Genomic DNA, 23,788 nt, shown 5'->3' with positions numbered 1-23,788 from the left:
GTCAAGATTGAGAACAAATGCAGTACATATGACATCTGATTGTTCCACACTGATACCAGATTCTTTCTGAATGTACACATCATCTCTGCTCCCTCCCCCTCATCAGTACCTTTATGTTGCCTTCAGCAGATCCTGTGACAAAATACTCTTCTGTAGGATCAACAGCAATTGCTTTGACTGGAGAATCATGACTCTGAAGTAACTGTTGCTGCTGTTTTTGTCGAAGATCAATTACACATGTAAAGCCTTTTCTGCCTCCAGATATTAACAGCTGATGTTTTGGAGCATATGCAAGCACAGTTGCTCCACTATCATGACAGACAAAAGCTGAAAGCCAAACAAAGGAATTTAAATAAAACACAGTACTAACTTCAATTCTCCATCAACCTCTAATGGTTGAAGACAGTAGCAACAGTGACTTTGATGCTGTAATTCAAGTGATCGCAACCAGCTCATTTGTTCCAGTACCATATATATGTAATCCCAGGTTCACATCAGCCATTCTCAAGCTATAGTATTCTCAAAAAAATCCTTTTCTTTTTATCCTTGTGTAATCACAAACTATTAATCCCTGACCAGAAACAGATTATTTTCAAAGTCTCTAATGTTTGTTATTTTAAGGCATATAATTTCCATCAGAAATTCCTCCTAAACTACTTGCCCAACTACCTTGCAAGTTTCCACTGGTTATTTTACTGATAATTTGGTGCTTTTCACACTTATTTGGATACGTCTGCATGTTGTACAAAAACATATAACCATGCTAAAAACTGGGGTTCTGACAATGTTATAGCTATTGTCTTCTCAATATGCTACTCACTACATGGGGAAGCTGCTCAGAACGTTTTAAAAAGGAACAGAAATGTTTAGCTGTCAGGGGTTGCCCTTGTGGTGCAAAGACACAAGGTATGCAAAGGAAGGTGCTCATCTGCATAAAACTGATCATTTATACAGAGCTCTAAACAGTTTCTCAAGAATCTGGTTTTATGTTCCTGCCAGTGCACTCACACAGAGCAGTGTAAGATGCTTTACTGCTAATGCTAAAATTACTTCCCACAATAACTTTTCCATAAAGATAGACACAAAAATACATATTTTTTACTGTGATCAAATATTTTGGTGGTTGTATTTTGCTTACCATGCACCAAGCTATTTGTGGGTGAAACCAAAGTATCCCAAAGACAAATATTTCTGTAGAAAAAAAATGCAGTTTAAATCAGTGACAAATGTTCTAAGGTATTTTGAACACCTGAGAAGCCATCTGAACCTTAAAAACAGTCTTTCAATGATTACTTTTGAGCAGACCTCAAATTACTTCCATAGTTATATATATATGCATGAACATGCCTTTTACATAATCATTCTATAACTGGCTTTTCTCATAAAGGATTCCTATTGAGATGACAATCTGTTGTAGCTGAACTCAAAGTAATGTCAGCAGTTGTTGATGTTTCTTGATCAATACTTACTTACAAAAATAGGTGTGAAATGAAGAACTATGCTAGTTGTAACTTAAGACAGGCTCGTATGATAAGAACAGAACAGAATAATTCAGCTGGAAGTGACCTAGAAGGATCATCTAGTCCACCTGCTTGACACCTAAGGGGTGACCAGAACTTAAAGCATGTTACTAAGAGCCAAATGTCTCAAACATGGAGAGGCTTGGGGCATAGACCACCTCTTAAGGAAACCAGATCCAGTGTCTGAACTCCCTCTTGGGAGAGAAATGTTTCCTGATGTCTAGTCTGAACCTCCCCTGGCACAGTTCTGAGCCATTCCCCATCCTATCACTGGATCCCAGGGAGAAAAGCTCAGGATCTCCTTCTCTCCTCTCATAGGGAACATGAACAGAGTTTTGTGCTTCCTTACGAAACCTCCTTTAATAGACATATGAATTTAGATGCTAACATTGCTTCTTTCCCCCTCCCACAAAGAAAGAAATCAAGTAGAAGTACAGGTGGCTCTTAAACTACTTAAGAAGAATCATCAAAAGAACCAAAGTGGCAGAGAGAAGGTATCTTCATGCATTATCAGAGCAGTTCTTACCTGTTGTCAGAAGACAATCCCGCTGTGGCTATCAAAGATGATGAACTGATGAAAACAAAGTCATTGGCTGTTTTGTTATGACATTGCCACATCTGAAAAATTGCAGTTTAGAAATTAATTAAAAGGGAAACGTATTTTGTACAAGCGCGAAATATTAAATCTCCTTGAGAAGGTACGCTGTTCAAAAGCAATTTAAAGAACATGGCATATAAAGGTATTGGTATGCCTTGTGAAACTCTTAATTTTTCATGAAAGTATACTTTCCAGCCCTGCATAACTGTCAATTACAGAATCACAAAATGACAGAATATGCTAAGTTGGAAACGACCCACAAGAATCACTGAGTCCAGCTCCTGGACCTGCACAGGACCCTCCCCAAGAATCACACCATGTGCCTTGAGAGCATCGTCCAAGCGCTTCTTGAACTCTGTCAGGCTTGGTGCTGTGGCCACTTACCTGGGCAGCCTCTTCCAGTGCCCAGCTACCCTCTGGGCGAAGAATCTCTTTCTAATATCCAGCCTAAACTTCCCCTGACACAACTTCAGGCTATTCCCTTGGGTCCTATCACTGCTCACCATAGAGAAGAGATCAGTGCCTGCCCCTCCTCTTCCCCTCACCAGAGAGCTGTAGACTGCAATGAGGTCTCCCCTCAGTCTCCTCTTCTCCAGACTGAACACACCAAGTGACCTCAGTCAATCCTTATTTGGCTTCCCCTCAAGGCCCTTCCCCATCCTTGTTGCCCTTCTTTGGATGCTCTCTAAACAGCTTATTATCTTTCTTATATTGCAGCAACCAAAACTACACACGATATTCAAGGTGAGGTCGCACCAGTGCAGGACAATTAACTGACAACTAACAATTACAGACTAGTCTCAATGAACATTAAAGTTATTTCAGATCTAACATTGCATTTTCTACTCTCCACTTAGCAAGTATGATTAGAACATAAGAACTTGTCTGTCAGACATATCACAGAATGGGAACAACACATAATTTATTCTTGATTAACACTGGTTATCAGGACAATCCCCACTCTCTCCTAACTATTCTGAAGGGGCAAAGAAATAAGAGAGCACAACACAAGGTTATGGAAGCTAATTTAGTCTTCAGCTTACCAAATACGGCTTAGGTGAAGTTCCAGTAAGCGGGCAACATTTCCAGTTTGTCTGATATAAACTTATATATCCATCAGCATCAACAATTCCAAACTGAAAGAAAATATATACTCATAGTAAATACATATGTATTGCAAAAAAATTGCCCACAATTCTTCAAAACTACTTTAGATTTGAAGAATGTGCGTTTCTGTTAATTTGCAATTATACTGGGGGGAAGAGAGAAGAGAATAAGTACGGAAACATTCTGTCAGTTACCTTATTTCCTTGGTAATTGAATCTCATTCGAGTTACCCTTGAGTTGCCACCAGATCGAAAACAAGTGATTTGCTGAGCATGACCCCATTCAAACATTCTTACACTACCATCTTGAGCACCTGTTAGGTCTGCAACAGAAAATATTTACATGACTTTTCACAGGTGTTGTAGCTTTTAAAATTTTTAAAAAATCTCACACCACCTCAAAGTTACTAGTTCCAAACTATGTGCCATAATACCTGGCTTGGTGTAGGAGTAGTAGGTACCACTGGAACTTGTGTTATTCATTATTTAATTAAGAACTATATTTAGATGGTACTGAAATATGAAGCTATTTACTTGGAGATAATAATACATTTTTCCCACTATCTTTCACTCAAGTGAAACAAAAATACTTTTTGCTATAAAAATATCCCCGTTTCTAAAGGCTATTCTAAATCCCCTGGTATTGTTTTTTAAAATGATAAATAGTTTCACTAAAATACAGCTTACAAACAACTTTCATATAGTAGATTGCCATGCTAGTATAAAGTAGCATACTGAGAAACAGGCCAATAAGAAATATATAGATTAGATAACTTTTAGATATAAATTAGATAACTTTTCTTGTTTTTTTTTAAACAAAATTGAACTTACAGTATGGTAGTGTTGGGTGAGAAGCCATTCTTCTGACATTATTAATAGCTTTCTTGAGCATCTGTTAAATATACAACAAAACAGAAAAAAATTAACAGTACTGCTGAACAAAAAGTTACTGAACTGGAGAATAATTAGTGATTGTAGAGAGTTGTCTCCTATCAAATTTCTTACTGAAAGCAAGTACTGGGTTTAGAGATTAAGACAGAAGTCAGTTTCTTCCAAGACTAGTGCACATGTTAACACTTTTGCAGCTTTATACATCTAGGTAAATATTAAATTTTTGCTTCAGAAATGTATGGATCCAAACATAAGCACTCCTTAGACTGCAATCTTACCTCTTTTCTTGCCAATTCCTTTCTGATTCCATTAAATTTATTGGAATATTCCTGAATATTGTAAGATAAGCAAAACAGAGGCAGAAGCATGTAAAGAAAGAGGTAAACAAACTTTAACAGAAGTAAAAAATAGGAAGGAATATATTTATTTTCAAGTCTAGTTAACTTATTGCCATTGCTTGGAAAGTGGTTATTTGTGGCCATCCAGAATAAGCAATATACCTAGTAACTGGCATTAAAAAATAAATAATAATAAAAACTTCTTCAAAACTTTCTGTAATTTTGCAAATACAGATCCAATGACTTTTCAGTAGCACTTTTGTTCCTATGCTCCACACTTCGCAAGGTGCATTGCCAAGATCGCTGTTTACATTGCTGTTTTTCTTATTTTATTAATTCTTACTGAGAAGAATTCAATGTATGAAGAGGCGCGGAGACATTAGACAATTATGTTTAAATCTCATCTAATTAAATTGTATGCCCAACCCACAAAAGGAAAAAAACCTGTAGGGATTTTTTCATCATAGAAATATATCTGTCCCTGTGTTCTCTCTTCCTTTCTTTTCTTTCTATTAATGTATGTCAAGGTTGAGTTTTCATTCTTTTGTTTCTTGACAGTTCTTCTCAAAAGTATCTGACTACTTTGAGGACTGTCTTTCCTCAGAAAATTGTTGGGCTCTGTTTGCTCATGCAAGTATTATTTACCTTAACATTTGAGAAAGGCATAATGTTATATTTGAGCCAGGTGCTAACTTCAAATGAGAACACAAATGAAATTTTGTTGCCAGAGCACGCATCTTCAACACAGCAGCTTACCACTTCCTACACACTAATATCAAGCTGGCATTGAATTACTTTCAAAGAATCATTTAGATTGGAAAAGACCTTTAAGATTGTATTGAATCCAACTGTGACTTTCAAGTGCCATAATTTTGTGCAGTATTTTGAAACTGCTTGTCATGAAGCAGTAGATAGTGATCAGTATTTCAAGCATAAGATTCTCCCTTGCCTCCAATCATATCAGGCTGTCAACTGGAAGGAGGCATGAATTACAAATTTTCATGTGTTTTTCATATGATCCAATGAGTAGAAAAGTACTATTCTCTAAATTATCAAAAGCAAAAATGAGGAAAAGCACTTGGAAGGTAAATAATTTATTTTCTTGCTAAAATTTCCCTGGGTTTGGATTAATGGAGAAACTGCATGCTCTTGATTACATCTGGAAGCAGATTTAGGTATTTTAATTCTCAAAGCTTTATTTCACAAGACTTTCCTGAAGATAAAAAGATCTTCAATTATGTATTTTCCTTTTTATTTTCTTTAAGTACTTTAAATGTCAAGGAAAAATGTCAAATGGTTTGGAAAAAATATATACACATTTTAAGGTTTAGGACAAGACAAGAGAGGATGATATTCTTCAAACATTTACTGATCGGTGTGTGCATTTACAATGGCAATACTTTGTTCCCTAAACTTACAACTTATCTCTATGAGTAAATGGAAGAACAGTTATTCAGGTTCACTCTAATTCTCCACTAAAATGAAGGGCTCTGTTGAGTTTTAGAGCCACCAACTTTTACCCAGAAGTTAGTGGAAGTCATTTTCCTTCATTCAACAGACAAGCACACATCACAATCTCTTAACCCGTGATGGATTATGCTTTGGAAAAATGCAAACTTACAGAAACATGCCTTTGAAAGACTGCTAACATAACTCTCTGGTGCAGCATCTCCAATTTAGAAGACATTTGAGACTGCTAGCCCTTACTTTCCCCTTACAACAGCTGATGGCTAGAACACTGGTTACTTTGCTGGAGAACTGGGTGCTTTGGGTCTAATGTACAGTAAGCCTGAAAGAATAAAAAAGCTCTTAAAATCACCAGTTGTTAAACAGGTAAATAATGGAGTCACAATGTCTTGTATGACGAGCTGTTGAGAACATTACCTGAGTTTCAAAGCTGTAACTACATACTAGTACTTCAGTGCCCTCTTAGAAACACTTCCTGTAAGAACTGTGTGAACACATTGTGCTGAAGTGTCTGATGGTGAGCCTCCTTACTTACCTTGTATGAACTGTGCAACAGGAAACAGTGAAGAGTAACAAAAAAAACCTTAGAGCTAATAAAACATTAACTGCCTGAGTATCATCAGTCTAATAGTCTCCCTTGCTGATGAAAGTGAAGCAAAGACAACAAGACTGAGAAGCCAGTTATGGTAGAGAACAGTGGGCTATAACTACTAAATGGGCTGCACATTATGGAAAAGCAATGATGACAACAAGAATCAGAAGTAGTATCCGAAGGAACAAAGTAGTAAATAGTAGCAAAGGAAAGATTTTAGTGAAGCTGCTTTTCTTCCAGGTTTGAGTCCTTCCACAGCAACAGTATTTTCTCCCAAGAATCCCTATATCTTCCTGCATTTACTTTGTCCTTCATTGGGTACCTTTGTGTTTCTTCCCTAGTGGGCAGGTGTCGTTCTGTGCTGTGCTTGGTTCTCTGCCACAGTCAAACAGTATGCCAGACAAAATTTAGGTCCAAAGTTTAACAGCAAATGCATTCAACACAAGCATAACTAAATATCTTTAAGAAGAAAGTTCTACTACATACAAAATAAAAAGTCAGATAAGTACAGTTTACATAATAGATTATATAATTACTTAACGATGAGAAACACACACACAAAAATTCATACATACTTATATATATAAATGGAAGTGAGAGGAGAAAGCAGTGAAGGCATTCAAAGAATACTTGCAGAAGAGATTGTGGTAACAGAGCTGCAACACTGGAAACTAAGATCAGTATTTCCTGAACAGAAGGTAGAGGTATAGATATGGGCACATACCCACTTCCATGTGTGGATAACATTATCACTCTTATAATGCTTATTCCTTATTTACTTCTCCTAATCAACAGATATTTTCAAAAATCAAATACAATATTAATTAACATATGGTTATTTCATTCTGCCACCAGTTATAGACTTGCTTTGAGCTGTTAAATGACACAGAATGTAGCCAAGTCCCAAGACTTAATGCATTCAGTTATCCAGGAAAACCTCACATCCGTATGCAGAAAGATCAAGAGATAATGGTGCCCAATTAAGTGTCTCCAAATAAGCATCTCCCAGCTAACTAATCAACAGATCTGCATTATTAGACAGCATCTATGCTGTACAGGAACTAAGATAATTGTAGTCTAGCCATTGACATTACTATCACTTGATCTGAATTAAATTTAACCTAATAGCTTTTTGCTCAGGGCCAAGCTTCATTCCAGACACAAAATCATTCCTAAAACTCGGACTGAAGCTGAAGATCACACTTAAAATAAAAGCTACTTCAACGTTTCATTTAAATATTTCTACCCAATCCTTACAAATTTACAGCCTGAAATCTGCTGAATATACTCTTTTTAAATAGAGCATTTGGCTTCAAGCCATCAAAGAACAATTTAAGAAGCAACTTCTTACCTAAACCCTGATTCTTTATTTTTAAATTATGCATCATAAGTAAAGAAAGCATATATGGCTTGTCTAACGGTTTTGCTTGCTTAGTTGGTGTCCCCTAAATCATGTGCAGTATTTGTAATAATAATCTATTATGGGAATTGTTATAAAAAAATCCAGCTCATCCTTATTACACTGACAAGCTACATTTACTCGCTAGTTGTAAAATATAACTAGCAACACTGAACAGACAAAAGGAGATAAGTAGATAGAATACATGAAGGTGATCTTTGACAAGTGACTTACCACAGATGCACCCCTGCCAGTTTGTGTACTACCAAGCCAAGGCATATTGATAGGTGTGCCAGGATTACTATGAGTATATGGAGTAGTTCCCTGAACATTTACCAGATCATCACGAGCATGTATAACTAAGAAATCATCAGCCCTGTAAATGAAAAAGCACTGTAAGTTAAGATTCCAAACAGTAACATTAAATACCATGCTTTGTTATTCTGAATTATCCACAGTCAAAACTGTGATATTGAAAACAAAGAACATATACCCTTTATTTTCTATTTCCACATCATCATCAACCCAGGTATAGATTTGCGTAGCTAAAATCGCAGAAACATCTAACTCTTGAATATCATGACTTGATGCTATTGCAATGCAGTTCCGATTTGCCTGAAAAAAAGTAACACACAGAATGGGAGATACAAAAGGAAACCTCACAAAGGGGCTTATTTTAGTTTTCTATGGTTATGGCACCGTTGTTCACACAAATACACGCTTAATTTATAAAACCCCAAACATATATGTCTGATCTATATATGTTTAAACTTGACTCCTACACACAAGCTTAAAGAAAAAGTAGACACCACCTCTCCACTCCCTCAATGTACTGCACAACAGAAAAAAAAGTCAATTTGTAGTAGAAGCGTTTAATTATGAAAAGGTAATTATGAAGTGCTTTTGAGAAGGGAGTGCTAAAAGTCCTGTGTGCTAAAAGTAGCTAAAGGTGCTGGCTAAGCTTATCTCACACATTCACAATGGGACTACCATCAGTGTTATCAGGTGGAAGTACAACACAATTAGACTATTCTACCTCCTTTACACTCACCTTATTGACTGCAAAAGCAGTAATGATGTCAGATTCTTTATGGATTATTCTTGCCTTGCCTCCTGGGTATCCCATATCTGTTTCTATCTGTATTTAAAAAGTAAAGCACAATTAAAAACAAACTTTTATGCAACACTGCTTTTTAACCAAAGTACAGAGACCAAACACTCTTTCATATGAAAATTCTTTTTTTATTTCATTTGAATTCTAAGAAAATTCAACAAATACATCCTGTAACAATTATGGTAAATCTATTTTGTGTAATAATCTACTTCCAACTGCCATGTTGAGATCACCACAGCAACAGAGAAAGTGCAATTTGTCACAGAAGTCACAGTTCTATGTTCGTTCTCAAGTTTTTCAGGGATGCTGAAAACCAGCAAGGCTGCATACACACTTGCTGTTGATGACTAAAATTTTGAATCTTGATGTTTTGCTCTCAAAAAATTTTGTTAAGTCTTTGCAGGCTCTTAGCAAACACTTTTTGCCACTGAAACTGATGAAATAGTACAAAAGAAGATACTGGCAAGCTCCCGAGCAGGAAAATAAATTTGAACTTTGTCAGCTTACCTATTCACATTTTTCCACAATTGAATAAATCTGGAATTCTGTACATTGAAGTATCACAAACTGTTTTTTTTTTCATTTTTCTTAATGTGATCTAATGTTGGATTTGAGTATCGTCTACCATTTTGTATTTTAGAAGTGCACTGGGGTATGTGCCAACACACACAAAATTCTAAACTCTACCAGCACTGTAGCACTTCTGTTCAAAATTAAAGAGCCCAGCATTGCAAGTATTACACTAATTAAAGACTCAGTCTATTGCAGTTACAAAATTATTTTACAGTAAAAAAAAATGGCACTGCGAAACTAATGGTGATCTGAAAATTTAAACCTGAATTACAAATGTAAAATCCTATATTTTCTTCAAAACACAAAGAACTATTCCAGAACTATTCCCAGCTCTCATCTTCAAATTCTTAATCTTTTGACATTTGAAAGATTTAATCAAGGATATTTTACTTGAAAAAACAGTAAGACTGTGCTGTCAAAGATCTGCAAATCTTTTTTGAAGTCTGAAAAAAGTCTATAGCTGTTACAGACAAAGTGGAATACTTTTTTTTTATGTCAAAACAAAATTGATACCTTGTTCACTTTATGTATGTGACACTGCACAAAACTGCAGTGACAAACAGATACAAAACCATGATCTGTGTGTTATGGTGAACAAACCTGCATGAAATTAAAATTACTTTTCCCCAGTCGGTTCCAATTACCTATTTGCTAATACCACTTTATCATATAATTAATAATAATAAGGTAGCCCAAGGACATCACAGGTTATTCTTGTTTGTCTTCACATTTGTTTTGGAAAAGAAAGACTGCAGAATACAGTATTCATTTGAATTTCTAGGCAGAATATTATACCTTTTCAATACCAGTCTTCCAAGAAACTTGCTACAAAACTGTTATATGGATTCATTTGTCACCATGTTTAAAATAAGGTTCAGGAAAATTTTCAGTAGCAAACCAGTATCATGCTGACAAAACTGCTGTAACTTCAGTAAACCACTTCCACTTATAGGCAACTATTCAGACATCTGATATTGGTGAAAGGTCCTGTATGTACTATACACCATAGTGCTACTAAATTTTTGTCACTTGTGCAAATCTCAACTTCAGCTCTTCACTTGCCATAGCTACAGAATTTGATACAACATATTGTTCATACCTGGTTGCTTGATGCGGCTTTCTAGCATAATTAAGTTTCAGATAAACACTATAACAAGACTAGTTTAACTCAATCCCTTGCAAAAATGATTTTTTAAGTTTGCTTGCTATGACATCAAAGACTTTTTTTAAGCGAAATCAGCACCATTTCAAAAAGAAAGTACTTCATAATGATGTAAGATCTAATAAATTTGAGGATTACTACTGTGTACCTTATTGATGATGTGCTCCTCCACCACAGAATTTTTCATGGTTTCATTGTGCTCCTCTAATGACTTCACCAAGGAAAGAACAACCACAGAACAAAGCATAAAGGTAAGACATAACACACAAGGTATCAAGGAAATCCTTAATTCCTTGTTTTTTACCCCAACACAGAACAACTGAAACACAGCAGCATGTTTGCACAAACACACACATTTTATGTAGTAACAATAATTAACAAATTCTAAACTCTGTATTCAGTACAAAACGTACTGATTTACCTACTCTGAGATGTAACAGCATCTTGTCCATCCCAAAAGTCAAATTTATTGGAAAAAAAGCAATCTACACTGACAACATAAAAAATAAAGCCAACACACCTATGCTGTATAAGGCTGTACATGATCCTCCTTTGAAATATATAAAGCACATAAAAAATCTCCCAAAACACCTGTCCATACAGCATAGCAACACAGCTGGATTAACATGAAGCATGACCAGAAATGGTGCATCTTTAAAGGACAAACAATTTTCCTTTTAATTTCAGTCTGCAGTGAACACAATTAGCCAAACAAGCTAATATTCTAGTTGTGACAGAATGAAGGTTAGGTCATAGAGACCTCTCTGCTGCCATGTCATCAATATTTACTAGTCATAAATATTCTTTTTCCTGCATGTTTAATTTGTTCACATCTGCTGCTTTCTCTTCTGTTTATGCTACTCCACACTTTTTCTATAATACCAGTAATTCTTTTAAAATACTGCGAGTAGGGCCAAGTAAGAAGAAAAAAAGAGGAACTAAACAGGGAGAAAAAAAACCACCTAAAAGTCCATTACAGAACCACAATTTAAAAACATTTAACTCAGTCTGGAACCTGGAATCCAAAAAGGTACTGGAACAATTTATCAGAGACAGAAATAATAACTGTTGTATGACCAATTTTCTTATTAAAATCAAATCATAACATGATAGAAAGCAGTGGATAAAAGCCAGAATGACTGTGGCAGGGAAAAATTCACAGTTTTAGAACTGTGGCTGATTAGGTTACTGGTTTTAATCTTTGAAATTTTTGAGTTTGTCACTCTTTTGAGGCAGCTTTACTGAACTTAACGAAGAGGCTGACTATAGCCAAATTGTGTTAGTTCTCATTCTATAATCACAGACTGATTATTTTTGTATTCTACAAAACAACGGACAAACATTTTTTATTACAAATACTGCAGATTTAGAGTCATAGCCAAGAGTATTAACCATTCATGCCCTAGAAGTAAACATGCCAGCTAAATAACTTAAGTAAAAGTTCACAGATTGACCTGCAATATTTTCTCCATTTTAAACACCATACTGACCTCATTTAGGCATCGCTTCTTTGTAAAAATATTTCTGATAAAGGTTTCCTGCACTTCTTCCTGTTTGACCAAGTATTGCCAGAGCCTCTTCACTGATAGTGCAACATGACTGCTAGATCTACAGAATAAAGTCAAAATAAATATTTACACGCTGCTCACACTTATTCGAGTGCAATATCTTACACTCGAATCAAACTATAGTCAGAAGAAATGCTGAAGCAAAACTACAGATCTATAGAAACTACACAAGATCTATCTGGAAGCACTTTAATACCCTCTTCCTGAAAAACCTACATGTGAGAGAAGGCACAAAAGGAAGAAGGAAAATAATATGTAGCATTTTCTCCTCCTATTTTGGGACAAGTGAGAAAAATCTCTTTAAGAAACTACACAATGATAAGGGCAGCATACAGATTATTTATTAGTCCAACTCATTCTTTACAACATGGATAATTTCTGTTTAGTGCTAATGATTGATCCTATCACATGGGCAGTGAATGACTAACTCTTCCTGCTAGAAACATATCATCAGCTGTGCAATATCTCTGAAACACCCATGACTTTTCAGTAACAAAATTGGAAGGACTGTAAAATCAGATCAGAATTCAAATTTTGTGCTTATCCCTAGAAGCTCAAGCAAAAATTATAAATGCAAGTACAGCTGCTTATTACAGGCCAAAAAACAACAAACTCTGAACTGCTTTAAATCATAATTTAAAAATATCAGACAGCAGATACATGTTAAACTGTGACCTTTTAATCAAGTCACATTACTAAAACTAAGTATGACCATAGTAAGATATTTTACAACAAAAAGATAGACTTTTTGCTGATTCTGCAATCCATAGGTGACAGTAAGACTAAAAAAAGCAGATATCTATTTAAAAAATTATAATTTAAGAAACTGAGCACACTTTTCTGGCTGAACATGCAATTATGTGAAGTCATAACTGCAAATATTACAAATAGTAAATATTTCTTCTCTGATTTTAGGTAATAATACTGATAAGAATGTGATAACATTACCTCCAAAGGTGGGGCAATTATTTCATTCATGATCTCTGGATCAGAGATGCATGAAATCTGATGTGCACCCACCATTTCACAGTGGATTAGAGCAAATCTTAAAACTGGCGTTTAGTTATTGAATTCTATCACATGCACTAATAACCTAATGCTTGCTTTATATTAAAGATATTATAGTCAGTACTTATATAAATTAGACTCACCTGAAAGGAGTGTTTGTAGGCTCAAGTAAAGTTTTATGGCGAAGCAATGCAGGACCAGCAGCTAGGGAATCTTCAGAAGCATGAACTGAAATATAATGTTGAGGTGGACCCCCATAGAGCTCAAGACGTCGGAGAAGAACTTGTTCCCAGCGCTGCAAAGTTTTCAAAACTGCATGGCATATTGGGGAGCTAACTGGAAGCTCTAGAAAGACAAGTAAACAATAATAAAAACTCTCTCTTTTCCATTATGATCTTGACAAAGATAATTCCAGCAGTTGAAGACTGAAGTTTATTTCAGTATCTCCCCAATTAAGCTTTATTCAAACCTCAGTTTGATATTTACAAGTATAAAAAAATGAACTGCTTTGTGCTATCACTGCTAAATACAGGAACAGACTTCTCCAATGCTGACAAAAATTAAATATTGGAACAGATCCTCCTGGAAGCTATGTCAAGGCATATAGGTGACAGGCAGGTGATGAGAGAAACATGACATTCCTTCATCATAACAGGTAAATTGCGCCCAGCTAATCTGGTGGCATTCTATTGCGGACTGACTGCACTAGCAGGCAAGGGAAAAGCAATGGATGTCCTCTATTTTTGACTTCTGCAAGGCCTTTGACATAGTCCCACACAACACCCTTACCTCTGAACTGGAGCAATAAGGATGGACTATCTAATGGCTGGAGCTGGTTGAATGATCTCAACCAAAAAGTTACATTTAATGTCCAAATGGAGATCACTGGCAACAAGTGGCATCCTTCAGGGATGCATACTGGGATTAGTACTGTTCCATATCTGTGACAGTGATACAGTGGTAGTGAGTGCACCCTCAGGAAGTCTGCAGGTAACACCAAGATAAGAGGTGCAGTTGATTTGCTGGATGGAAGAGACGCCACCCACAGGGACCTTGACAGGCTTGAGGAGTGGGCCATGTGAACCTTCAAAGCTTACACAAGGACAAGTCTACCTAAGCCAAGGCAATAACCAGCACCAAAACCGAATGAGTGATGAACAGATTGAGAGCAGCTCTGTTGAGAAGGACTTAAAAGATATCAGTGGATGAAAAATTGTACAGGAGCCGGCAATGTGCGCTTGCAGCCCAGAAAGCCAACGACATCCTAGGCTGCATCAAAAGAAGGATGACCAGCAGAGTGAAGGAAGGAATATGGCCCCTCATACCTGTTCTCATGAGATTCCACCTGGGGCACCACACCTACCTATGGGGCCCCCAATGTAAGAATGACAGGGACCTGTTGGAGTGGGCCCCAAGAAGGGCCATGAAAACAGGTCAGAGGGCTGAAACACCTCTCTTGTGAAGAAAGGCTGAGAGTGTTAGGGTTGCTCAGCCTGGACCAAAGAAGGCTCCAGGGAAACCTTATAGCACCCTTTCAATATTTAAAAGGGACTTAAGTTAAAGACAGAGTAAGACTTTTTATCACGGCCTGTAGTGATAGGACAAGGAGTAATGGTTTTAAATCAAGCAAGGAGATTTAGATTAGATATAAGGTTGACATTTTTTATGATGAGGATGTTGAGACAGTGGAACTGGTTGCCAGAGAAGTTGTCGATGCCCCATCCCAGGAAGTGTTCAAGGTCATGTCACATGAAGCTTTGAGCAACACCATCTAGTGAAAGAGTCCCTGTCCTGTGGTAGGCAGGGCTGGACCTAGATGATCTCTAAAGGTCCCTTCTAAACCGAAACCATTCCATGGTTCTACAAATCTATGAAACAAGGAGTAGGAAAGTTGTTACTTGAATTACAAAAAGCCTATAGTGTTTCCACCAAGAAATACATATTGTAAACATTCTTATGTGACTAAGAGGCAAAGAAAACATAAGTACGCAGAGACTTCTGCTAACTACTGAGCATTCCTTTTCACCCATTCATTTTATCCACCCACAATATTATTTCATAAATATGTCTGTATGATAAAGAGTATCAGAACATTTATTTGCAGATCACTGAAAAATTAAGAACTTTTGAACTAAAAATAAAGCTACATTATACGTATATTACTCAACATATTACTGATTTAAAGTGTGGTAATTAGGTATAAAGAGACAACTCTGCTGCTTATTACCTGAAAGATCATGTCCAGCCAAAGGGTAGAAAATCTTCAAATTGTGAAGTACCAGCTGAACCATTGCCAATCTCATCAGTGACCAACTAACAAGAAAGCACTAGTAAGTCATTTACTAATAGTAAAATAATTTTTTCTCACTTATTCAATATTAGGATTTAAATTTAGAGCTTCAAATCCTCATTATAAACTACTAAAAACTAAAACCCGTATTTTAGAATATTATAGATACTCTGAATTCAAAAGTCACTATACTATACATTGAGTAAAATAATCATTGTGAAAATTAACTACTAAGTCTAAATAATGCATTCCCGTGAAATATCAAGTAACTGGTGTATTAACTTAAAAATAAAAGGCCAGAAATACAAGCAGACATTGTAGAAGATCTTACATTCTAAAGCTACTTACCTGTAAGAATTTGAATTAGAATGCTCTTGATTACGTGAATTTGATGCACACACATCTCCATCAATGTCTTCATCATCTTCATCACTTTCCTGACTCTCTTCTGAATCATATTCCACTCTACTTTGTGAAGGAAGAAATGGCTGAAAATTTAAACAATATTCCTTAAATTATCTTCTTTTATCTCATTTTAAATTACCTTTTAAAAATTGAATTGTTATAATATTTAATGCTTTTTATAAAAGTGTAGGCACATCATCTTACTCCATTTAGTAACATTTGGAGTTTGTACCTCGTGAAAAGGGTAATTGTCCATAAGCACTATATGCTTAAACAGTTTAACTATTTTTCATATTACTGAAAATTCTAATGCTGAAAACACTAACAGTTTTCCAATTCTTATTTTACTTTATTCATATATTTATAGGTCAAATATATCAAACAAGACGTAGGACACACAAGCTGGTCAGAGAGAAGCCAAAAATTGGGTATACTGTCTCTAGTTCTTCCAAGGGCTCAGAGGACAAGAAATCCTATCCTTTCCCTACAGAATTCAATATATGACCAGCCTACTATTGGTGCCTCACTGTGTTTATTCAGTATTTGCAATTTCTTTTTTGTCCTTGTTCCTAAAATACAACTGACATATTTATTTTGCTGGTATAACTAACATATGATACAGAAATGTGCCATTACGTACTCGTATACCATTATGTAACTTTCTACAAAGAAAGACCTGCCACAGCAGACTTAACAGGAGGCAATATAATTTGATTTCTAGTAAGCTTACATGTTCGTTTCATCCAATTGAAATAGCTGACAAAAAGCTTTTCACATTTCCTTGTTCACCTAAATAGCTGGCCCATAACTATCTATACATTTGTACGCTGCAAGAATAAAAAACATGTTTTGTTCATACCATTACCTAAAACCAAATTAACTGAATAACAACAGTTTTAAGAAAGCTATTTCAAAATATCTATTTAATGTTTTAGAAATATCCATGTTTTAGAAAAAGCTAAATGCGAGCAATAAAAACTGGCACGTTTTATCATATCAATATCTAGAATAATGACTAAGATAAGAAAAACTACTGGTCCAGAAGTGACAGAAGACATTTAATTGTCATAATAGCAAAAAATTACTTTTGCAATGAAATAATCCCAGATGCTAAGCTCAGGAGGGATAAATCTTTCTTTCTGACATGGAAATTCTTGGTCGACCAATGGCAATGCAGGCAACTGAGAACTCTCTTTCGGCGAGGTTTTTGATGAAAGCCTGTAACGTTTTTCCTGTTTCTCTCCATCATCTATGGAAAAAGAAAATACAGTATGTTGCTTTAAACCATCTGCTTCACCTCCCTATTGCTTTTAATAAAGGGATTCATAATAGAAAGTAAAAATCTTCATTACAAGTTTTCAAAATTTTAACGTTTCTGTAACAAATAAAAACAGAAAATGCTGATCCTCAAATACATAAAACTGATACGTAACTAGAACTCCAGAACATGAAAACTCCCAGCACAAATAACACAGAAGAGTACACCCATAACTGCATTACAAGCTCTCTTTCTACAAAGATGACAAATATCATTACTCAAGCAACGATATTACAAAACTAAATCACTTTAATAAGAACTACTGAATACTGATAATGCTTGCTTTTAAGACAAGCCAAAAGTCTTGTTTTTCAGAATGTATATTGCAAATACGTAAGCAATATACATTCTTGCCATTCTTACTCAAGCTTTAATTCCATGTCTCCTTGTAGTAGAGGTCTGTATTTTTTCTAAATGGTACAATTCTGCTAAATCCCTACGTTCCAACAATACATTTCTCCAGCAAACATGAAATATCCCGTTTTAACTAATGCAATCTGACATATATATTATTAAACAGGGAAGGACTAATTATTTGTAGTAACACCCCAAGTCCTAGGAGTAGAGAGGTTCCCTCGCTTGCCCCAGCATTGACTTTTTTCACACAAAAGAAGTGTCTGTGGGAGATTTATCTGACTTACATTCTTGATGATTACAATACTCAAGGAAATACTTTATCCAAGCTTTCAGGAATATCTTAATGCAGTTATATCACCTAATAACCTGAAATCATTCTGGACCTTGTTAGGTGAATATCCCAATACAGCCTTCGTGTTAGTGGAGGAGGAATGATACCCATTGTCACTGTCCCTGAGCAATAAGTTAATGTTCTAGCTCTCCAGAACACATTTGAAGTGAAAGGGACAAGGGAGAAAAGAAATTTTATTTGGACACTTGATACAACATGCTGGCCATCACTCACTTTCATAACAGACAAAAGGGACTTGAATCAATTTCCTACTTCATTGTAAAAGGTGGGGTTTTTTTTATTTTCAAGTAGATATATGTAAGGCATGGAGATTAGTTTCTACAGTGAGAAAATAAACGGGTTCAAGACTTAAGTAAAAACACAGAAAGCTAAAACATTAGGATAAAAAGGAAGTTGATTTTTTGAATTTCCTCTTGGAATCCATGAAATTTCCAAGACTTATTTAGTCAAGTCTGTTTTCTTCAGTAGAGGGCAATATGGGTTGTCTTATGATCCAAGTTTTTGGCTGACCTAGCAGCAGTAATAATTAGGATCCTAGATTGCAATTCTGCAGTCTAAAAGAGCTGACCTGGAGAATGGATATTACTGTCACTAAGTACAAGCATCAACATGTTGGGCCAAACTGTTTGCAAGGATGAACTAAATCGAACATCATAAATACAAATGGGTTCTTTATCGTTTTAACTTTCTGATTCCCTTCTGCTCAAAATTAACCCTCAAAACTATCATTGAAGCCTCCAAAATTACTTTCTCCTCTTGACAATGCTTGGGATGGCAAAAAAAGAGCCAGCACACCTATGCATTCCTGGAGTGAACTACTACAAAGAAGTATTTCCTATACCCTTATTTTTTTTGTTTTTAAGTTTTATCCACAGGAGACTTTTGATTCTTGATAGATGCTTGAAAGAATCAAAAAATTTCCTTCAAAGCTCTTATGGGTATTCCAATCACTTGGAATACCCAGGTCTAACACTCTGAACAAAAGAAAAATAGCACAAATTTACGAGCCATTATATTCCATGTATAGGACTTCCTTGCTCTTAACACAAACTGAGACAACTGTTAATCCCAACTCACATAAGATTTAAGTGGATTGTTTAAAAAAAAAAACTTTCTGGTTTTTTATACCTCACGATTCTTTATGCTTTTTCAAATGGACAAATTCTTTGTACTCACACTAGCTGATGGAATTTTTTCATAATTTCTGCTCATTTTTGGACAAGAAAAAACCATGTTTTTCCAAGGAGATTCAAAAAGATTTTTGACCATGTATGAAGATGAACATTACCATCACAAGCAGCTGAACTACTGTGCTGGTTTTGGCTGGGGTAGAGCTAATTTTATTCACAGCGGGTCATATGAGGTCGTGTTTTGGATTTGTGCTGAACACAGGGTTGATAATACAGATATGTTTCTATTATTGCTTAGCAGGGCTTACACTGAATTAAGGCCTTTTCTGCTTTTCATACTGCCACGCAGGTTGAGGAAGTTGGGGGTGCATGGGAGGTTGGGAAGGGACACAGCTAGGACAGGTGACCCAAACTGACCAAAGGGATATTCCAGACCATATGACATCACACTCAGCATATAAAGCTGGGAGAAAAAGGAGGAAGGGAGGATGTTTGGAGTGATGGTGTTTGTCTTCCCAAGACACCTTTATGCATGAGGGGGCCCTGCTCTCCTGGAGAGGCTGAACACCTGCCTGCCCATGGGAAGCAGTGAATTAACTCCTTGTTTTGTTTTGCTTGTGTGTGTAGCTTTCGCTTTCCCTATTAAACCATCTGTCTCAACCCAGGAGTTTTCTGGCTTTCCTTCTTCCGATTCTCTCCCCGATCCTGCTGGTGGGAAAGTGAGCGAGCAGCTGCATGGGGCTTGATGGCTGGCTGGGGTTAAACCATGACACCTACAAAGTAATTTATGTATAGAATCTAATAAAAGATGAAGACACCTTATCTTTCATTTTGACATAGGGATATCATAACAGTATGTGTTGCACTACTACACTGTGTCATAATTTTTTTTTTATCCTGTTAGGGATATTATTTGAAATCCACTTACCTGTACTAAAAGTCAAAAATGCAGTAACTGCAGTAAAATTTTCAATTCATTATTTAAAGCTTACCAGTTAAGAAAGAGCATGCACATGCATCACTATGAATTTTTAGCAACTGCTCAAAAAAAAAGAAATTCACTAGCATGAAATAAGGAGCACGTGTTGCACGATGCAGAAATAAGTAAGTATATGTCCACAGGTTGTTTTTTTAAGCAGAATTCAAAAAGCAAATACTTTACTTTAAAACAGTACTTTATTTCCTTCCGTTGGATCATTCTTTGTATTTTTAAGAATACTGCTAGCCATTGGAAAAAATTCAGTATTTAAGGCAAATGAAAGTACAACCATCTAAGGGGTTTGAAATACCTACTACAAACGCCGATTTCTTTTTATGCATTCTAAAAAAATTAAATACAATAACAAATTCATTAAAAATCCCAATTTGTCATTTGAGATTTCAGGTAACAAATTACATTCACTTTCAAATTTGTCATATATTTCTAGTTACAACCCTTTTTTGTGTTTTTGTATTGAAAGCATTCATCTTTGCTCACGTTTTACTTATAAGACAAATGTAAAATTTATGTTATTTCTCAAGAATATTGGATTATTTCAGACAAGGAAAATCCTTTAATTTGTGCCAAGTTATAATACACGCAATGATAGTCAAAAGATCTGCTGCCTCCCTTCTGTCCCAGGAAGAGCTGAAAGGCTAAAACGCAAGTCAGAGTTACTGTATTTTACTGATGACTGTGTGCATGCATGAAGCATCAACAGCCCAACACCCTACAAAAAACACAAGTCTTAATGAAGGTATATGAAATTATGAAGCTCTCCTCTTACAAAAGCATCCTCCTTGATTGCAGACATCAACAAGTACCAGCACTGCTGAAGCCCAGAACCAGAGTGTAATAATAAAGATACTACAAAGAAATACCAATTTTGAATCACACCTTGAATCATTTTAGTAAATCTAAGCCCTGCACAGATTTCTGCAATTCTTTGGGAAGTTATAAAAGCAAACTAGAACAGCAGCCTGGTGAAATTCTACACTGCTCCATATCTCAACTTCAAACATAGAAAGAATTTGCATTTTTTAAGCTGATAAACCCTGAAGCTGATATGATATTCTGATTACAGGCTACAGCTTGTGTGGCCACAGTGCTGAATTTAATGAATTTCCAATCAACAGGAGTAATTGCAATTAAAGTTCCCTAAGACGCAGTTTGGTGATTCATTAAAAAGCTTAAAACAAGGTATATATTAAACTCTCAGATATTTATACTACTAATAACAACAATAATAACAACAATAATATAATTATTCACATTGTGGGCATTTCAATAAATTGTGAAGGGAAACTTCTTGAAAAATTAAATTATTACAACAAAATACTTGGTGGCATACACAAACTTTCTTGACATTTTCTGCCCTCCAAGACATTTCCTGACCATCCAAGACTATTTCCACTGAGCTAAAGAAACTCCATCATTTACAGTGCAAATACTTCAAGTCAAACTTCTATTTTGTTTTAAAAGCTGACTTAGCCAAGAATAAAATAGTAATAGTGAGAAGTCAAAGACTTAAATATAGACTACAAAGACCATACAACTAATAGAGCACTCAGTAGTTCCAAGCACCATAAGGAAAAAAGCCCAATATTGCAGTCTCTAATTCTGGAATTCAAGGCAATTAATCTCATGTTGATGTCAAAAATTTCATTACTAATGGGATCACAAGGAGTTCTGCATTAAAAAGGGGCAGTTTGGCATGGCTGTTACCTTACATAAGCTGGAAGGTTTTAAAACTTGAGGAACCTGTATTCTTTCATCTATTCTGAGATTAAGCAATTCCTGAAGATAATGTCTAAACGCTAAGGCTTTTTACTATTTCTGACTTGCTGGTGAACTTGAGTGCAGTAACACAGCACTGCTTGATCTAATCTGAAGCACTTCTAATGCAAGTTCAGTTTGTGTTGTTTTGTTTTAGATTTGTGATGAAACCTACCTCACAGTAAGTAAAGCAAGCACATAAATGCAAAAGTTCTAAGGAGTGGGGTGTTTTGTTTTGTTGGGGGCTTTTTGTTTGTTTGGATTTTTTTCCTTCTTTACAATGACCTAAGAAAAACTTGACTTACATGACCTGTTACTCTAAGTCAGACATTTGTAAGATCTCTAATGACAATTTGTTTTCTAAGAGAACAGGAATAATGGTTTGTGAAGAGTAAGCAAGAGCTATGAATTAATTCAGAGGATCAAACAAGATAAAGATGTAAGTAAGAGTGACAGCAGAACTGAATATCCTATGGACAAGTTTTATGTGCACATCCTCATTATCTAGGCATCTGTTTGTCAAAACCTCTGGCGTGTCAGGCAGAACTCAACATAGTAAGAGCTGACACGTCATCATTTCTCCCTATCAAAGTACTCAGAAATTATATTTGTGTTAAAACTTAGGACAATCAGTGGAGAAAAATAACTTGTCTGAATAGTTAAGTATTTTTAGATTTTTGATTTTCTACATCTGAAGCCCAACTTTAAATGTAGGACATATAGTATTACATCAGAATTTTTAGTGTTAAAAATTTTTGGCTTTTAATCTCCATTTGAGAGTGGAAACATTTCACAAAAATCTAAAAGTAAACATAAGAGAAAGGAGTCTAGTTATGCATAACCAAATGAGGAGCTATAAAAACATCTAAATAATACTATGGAAGAACATGCCATGCTTGACCTGAACAAGCATTCCAGGCACTTATCAGAATTTGTTTCTGGGTGTCAGAAGAAAAATTAAGAAATGACCGTAAAGGCATAAAAATATAGCTGATTTGAATCCTACTGCTCTGCTTCACTGGGCGTCTATTTCTGGGGGTCTACTTTTTTTTCTTTCTTCTTCCACCATTTTTTTAAAAGTGACAGAGAAAGATATTTCTCCAAGAATTTTTTCCCCCAAATTTGCTCTACATAAACACATATTAAAAACGAATAATAACCTACAGAATCCTAGAATTACATCGGTTGGAAGATGCCTGGTCCAACCCCTTGCTCAGGACAGGGCTAACTTAATTGATGGCATTTGTTCAAGCTTTTGAGTAACTCTAAAGAAGAAGACTTTGCAATCCCTCTAGACCCTTTTTTCAGTGTTTGATTATCCCTACAAACTAGTATTTAAAGAGGTCCCTTCTTCCCAGAAACTTTCAGTTTGAGCTTCTTGATTCTTGCAGCAATAGTTCTACTAAATCTGTAATCAGACAGCCAGCATTCATCTTTAAGAAAAACATACAGCAGACAGGCATTTAGTATATGTTTCAGAACACACTTCTATGTAAAAACATTTATCATTTTAAAGCAGTGGTAGCAGCAGTATTAACACACCCTAGTATACATAGTTACCAACATCTAGGAAACAGAATTGTCAACGAAAGAAGTTATGGCTTCTAACAGTTCTGTAATGGCAGACATATTTACCTTACCGAAGTGATACTGAGAAATACTTGTTCAATACCACAGAAAAAATTGATCAGATCTGGAATAAGAGCTCCTTTTTGATTAAAGACCTCTACTCTGAAAATACTTTCCCGGAAGTCTGATAAAGATGGTATTTAAACAGATCACATTTACAGTTTTTCTTAAATACAAGGTAAGGCATTTTTATATGTAACATACATCTAATATCAA

At 35.6% G+C, this 23,788-nt stretch overlaps 1 protein-coding gene across 5 annotated transcripts in view; it reads right to left on the bottom strand.

The window, feature by feature from the left end:
- The window catches only part of DMXL1 (Dmx like 1), a 78,084-nt gene that overhangs the window by 802 nt on the left and 53,494 nt on the right, over positions 1 to 23,788 (bottom strand). For 3 of the 5 annotated variants that reach the window (XM_017807288.1, XM_017807289.1, XM_017807291.1), the window contains 16 exons: positions 17,117 to 17,280; positions 15,975 to 16,114; positions 15,564 to 15,649; positions 13,480 to 13,681; positions 12,251 to 12,368; positions 10,909 to 10,971; positions 8,963 to 9,049; positions 8,405 to 8,526; positions 8,146 to 8,287; positions 4,394 to 4,444; positions 4,056 to 4,116; positions 3,420 to 3,547; positions 3,162 to 3,254; positions 2,047 to 2,138; positions 1,139 to 1,191; positions 110 to 327 (listed from right to left, as the gene is read on the bottom strand). In XM_017807288.1, the coding sequence (XP_017662777.1) occupies positions 110 to 327; positions 1,139 to 1,191; positions 2,047 to 2,138; positions 3,162 to 3,254; positions 3,420 to 3,547; positions 4,056 to 4,116; positions 4,394 to 4,444; positions 8,146 to 8,287; positions 8,405 to 8,526; positions 8,963 to 9,049; positions 10,909 to 10,971; positions 12,251 to 12,368; positions 13,480 to 13,681; positions 15,564 to 15,649; positions 15,975 to 16,114; positions 17,117 to 17,280 (1,820 nt within the window). Of the gene's footprint in view, positions 1 to 109; positions 328 to 1,138; positions 1,192 to 2,046; positions 2,139 to 3,161; positions 3,255 to 3,419; positions 3,548 to 4,055; positions 4,117 to 4,393; positions 4,445 to 8,145; positions 8,288 to 8,404; positions 8,527 to 8,962; positions 9,050 to 10,908; positions 10,972 to 12,250; positions 12,369 to 13,479; positions 13,682 to 15,563; positions 15,650 to 15,974; positions 16,115 to 17,116; positions 17,281 to 23,788 lie in introns of those variants that run through there. The other 2 variants (XM_017807290.1, XM_017807292.1) reach the window with 2 other exon arrangements.

Source organism: Lepidothrix coronata, unplaced genomic scaffold, assembly GCF_001604755.1.
Source record: "Lepidothrix coronata isolate B3197 unplaced genomic scaffold, Lepidothrix_coronata-1.0 Scaffold18, whole genome shotgun sequence".
In the NCBI taxonomy this organism is placed as follows: domain Eukaryota; kingdom Metazoa; phylum Chordata; class Aves; order Passeriformes; family Pipridae; genus Lepidothrix; species Lepidothrix coronata.
The sequence above is the reverse complement of the archived record's forward strand: the minus strand, read 5'-3'. Positions and strand labels throughout refer to the sequence as shown.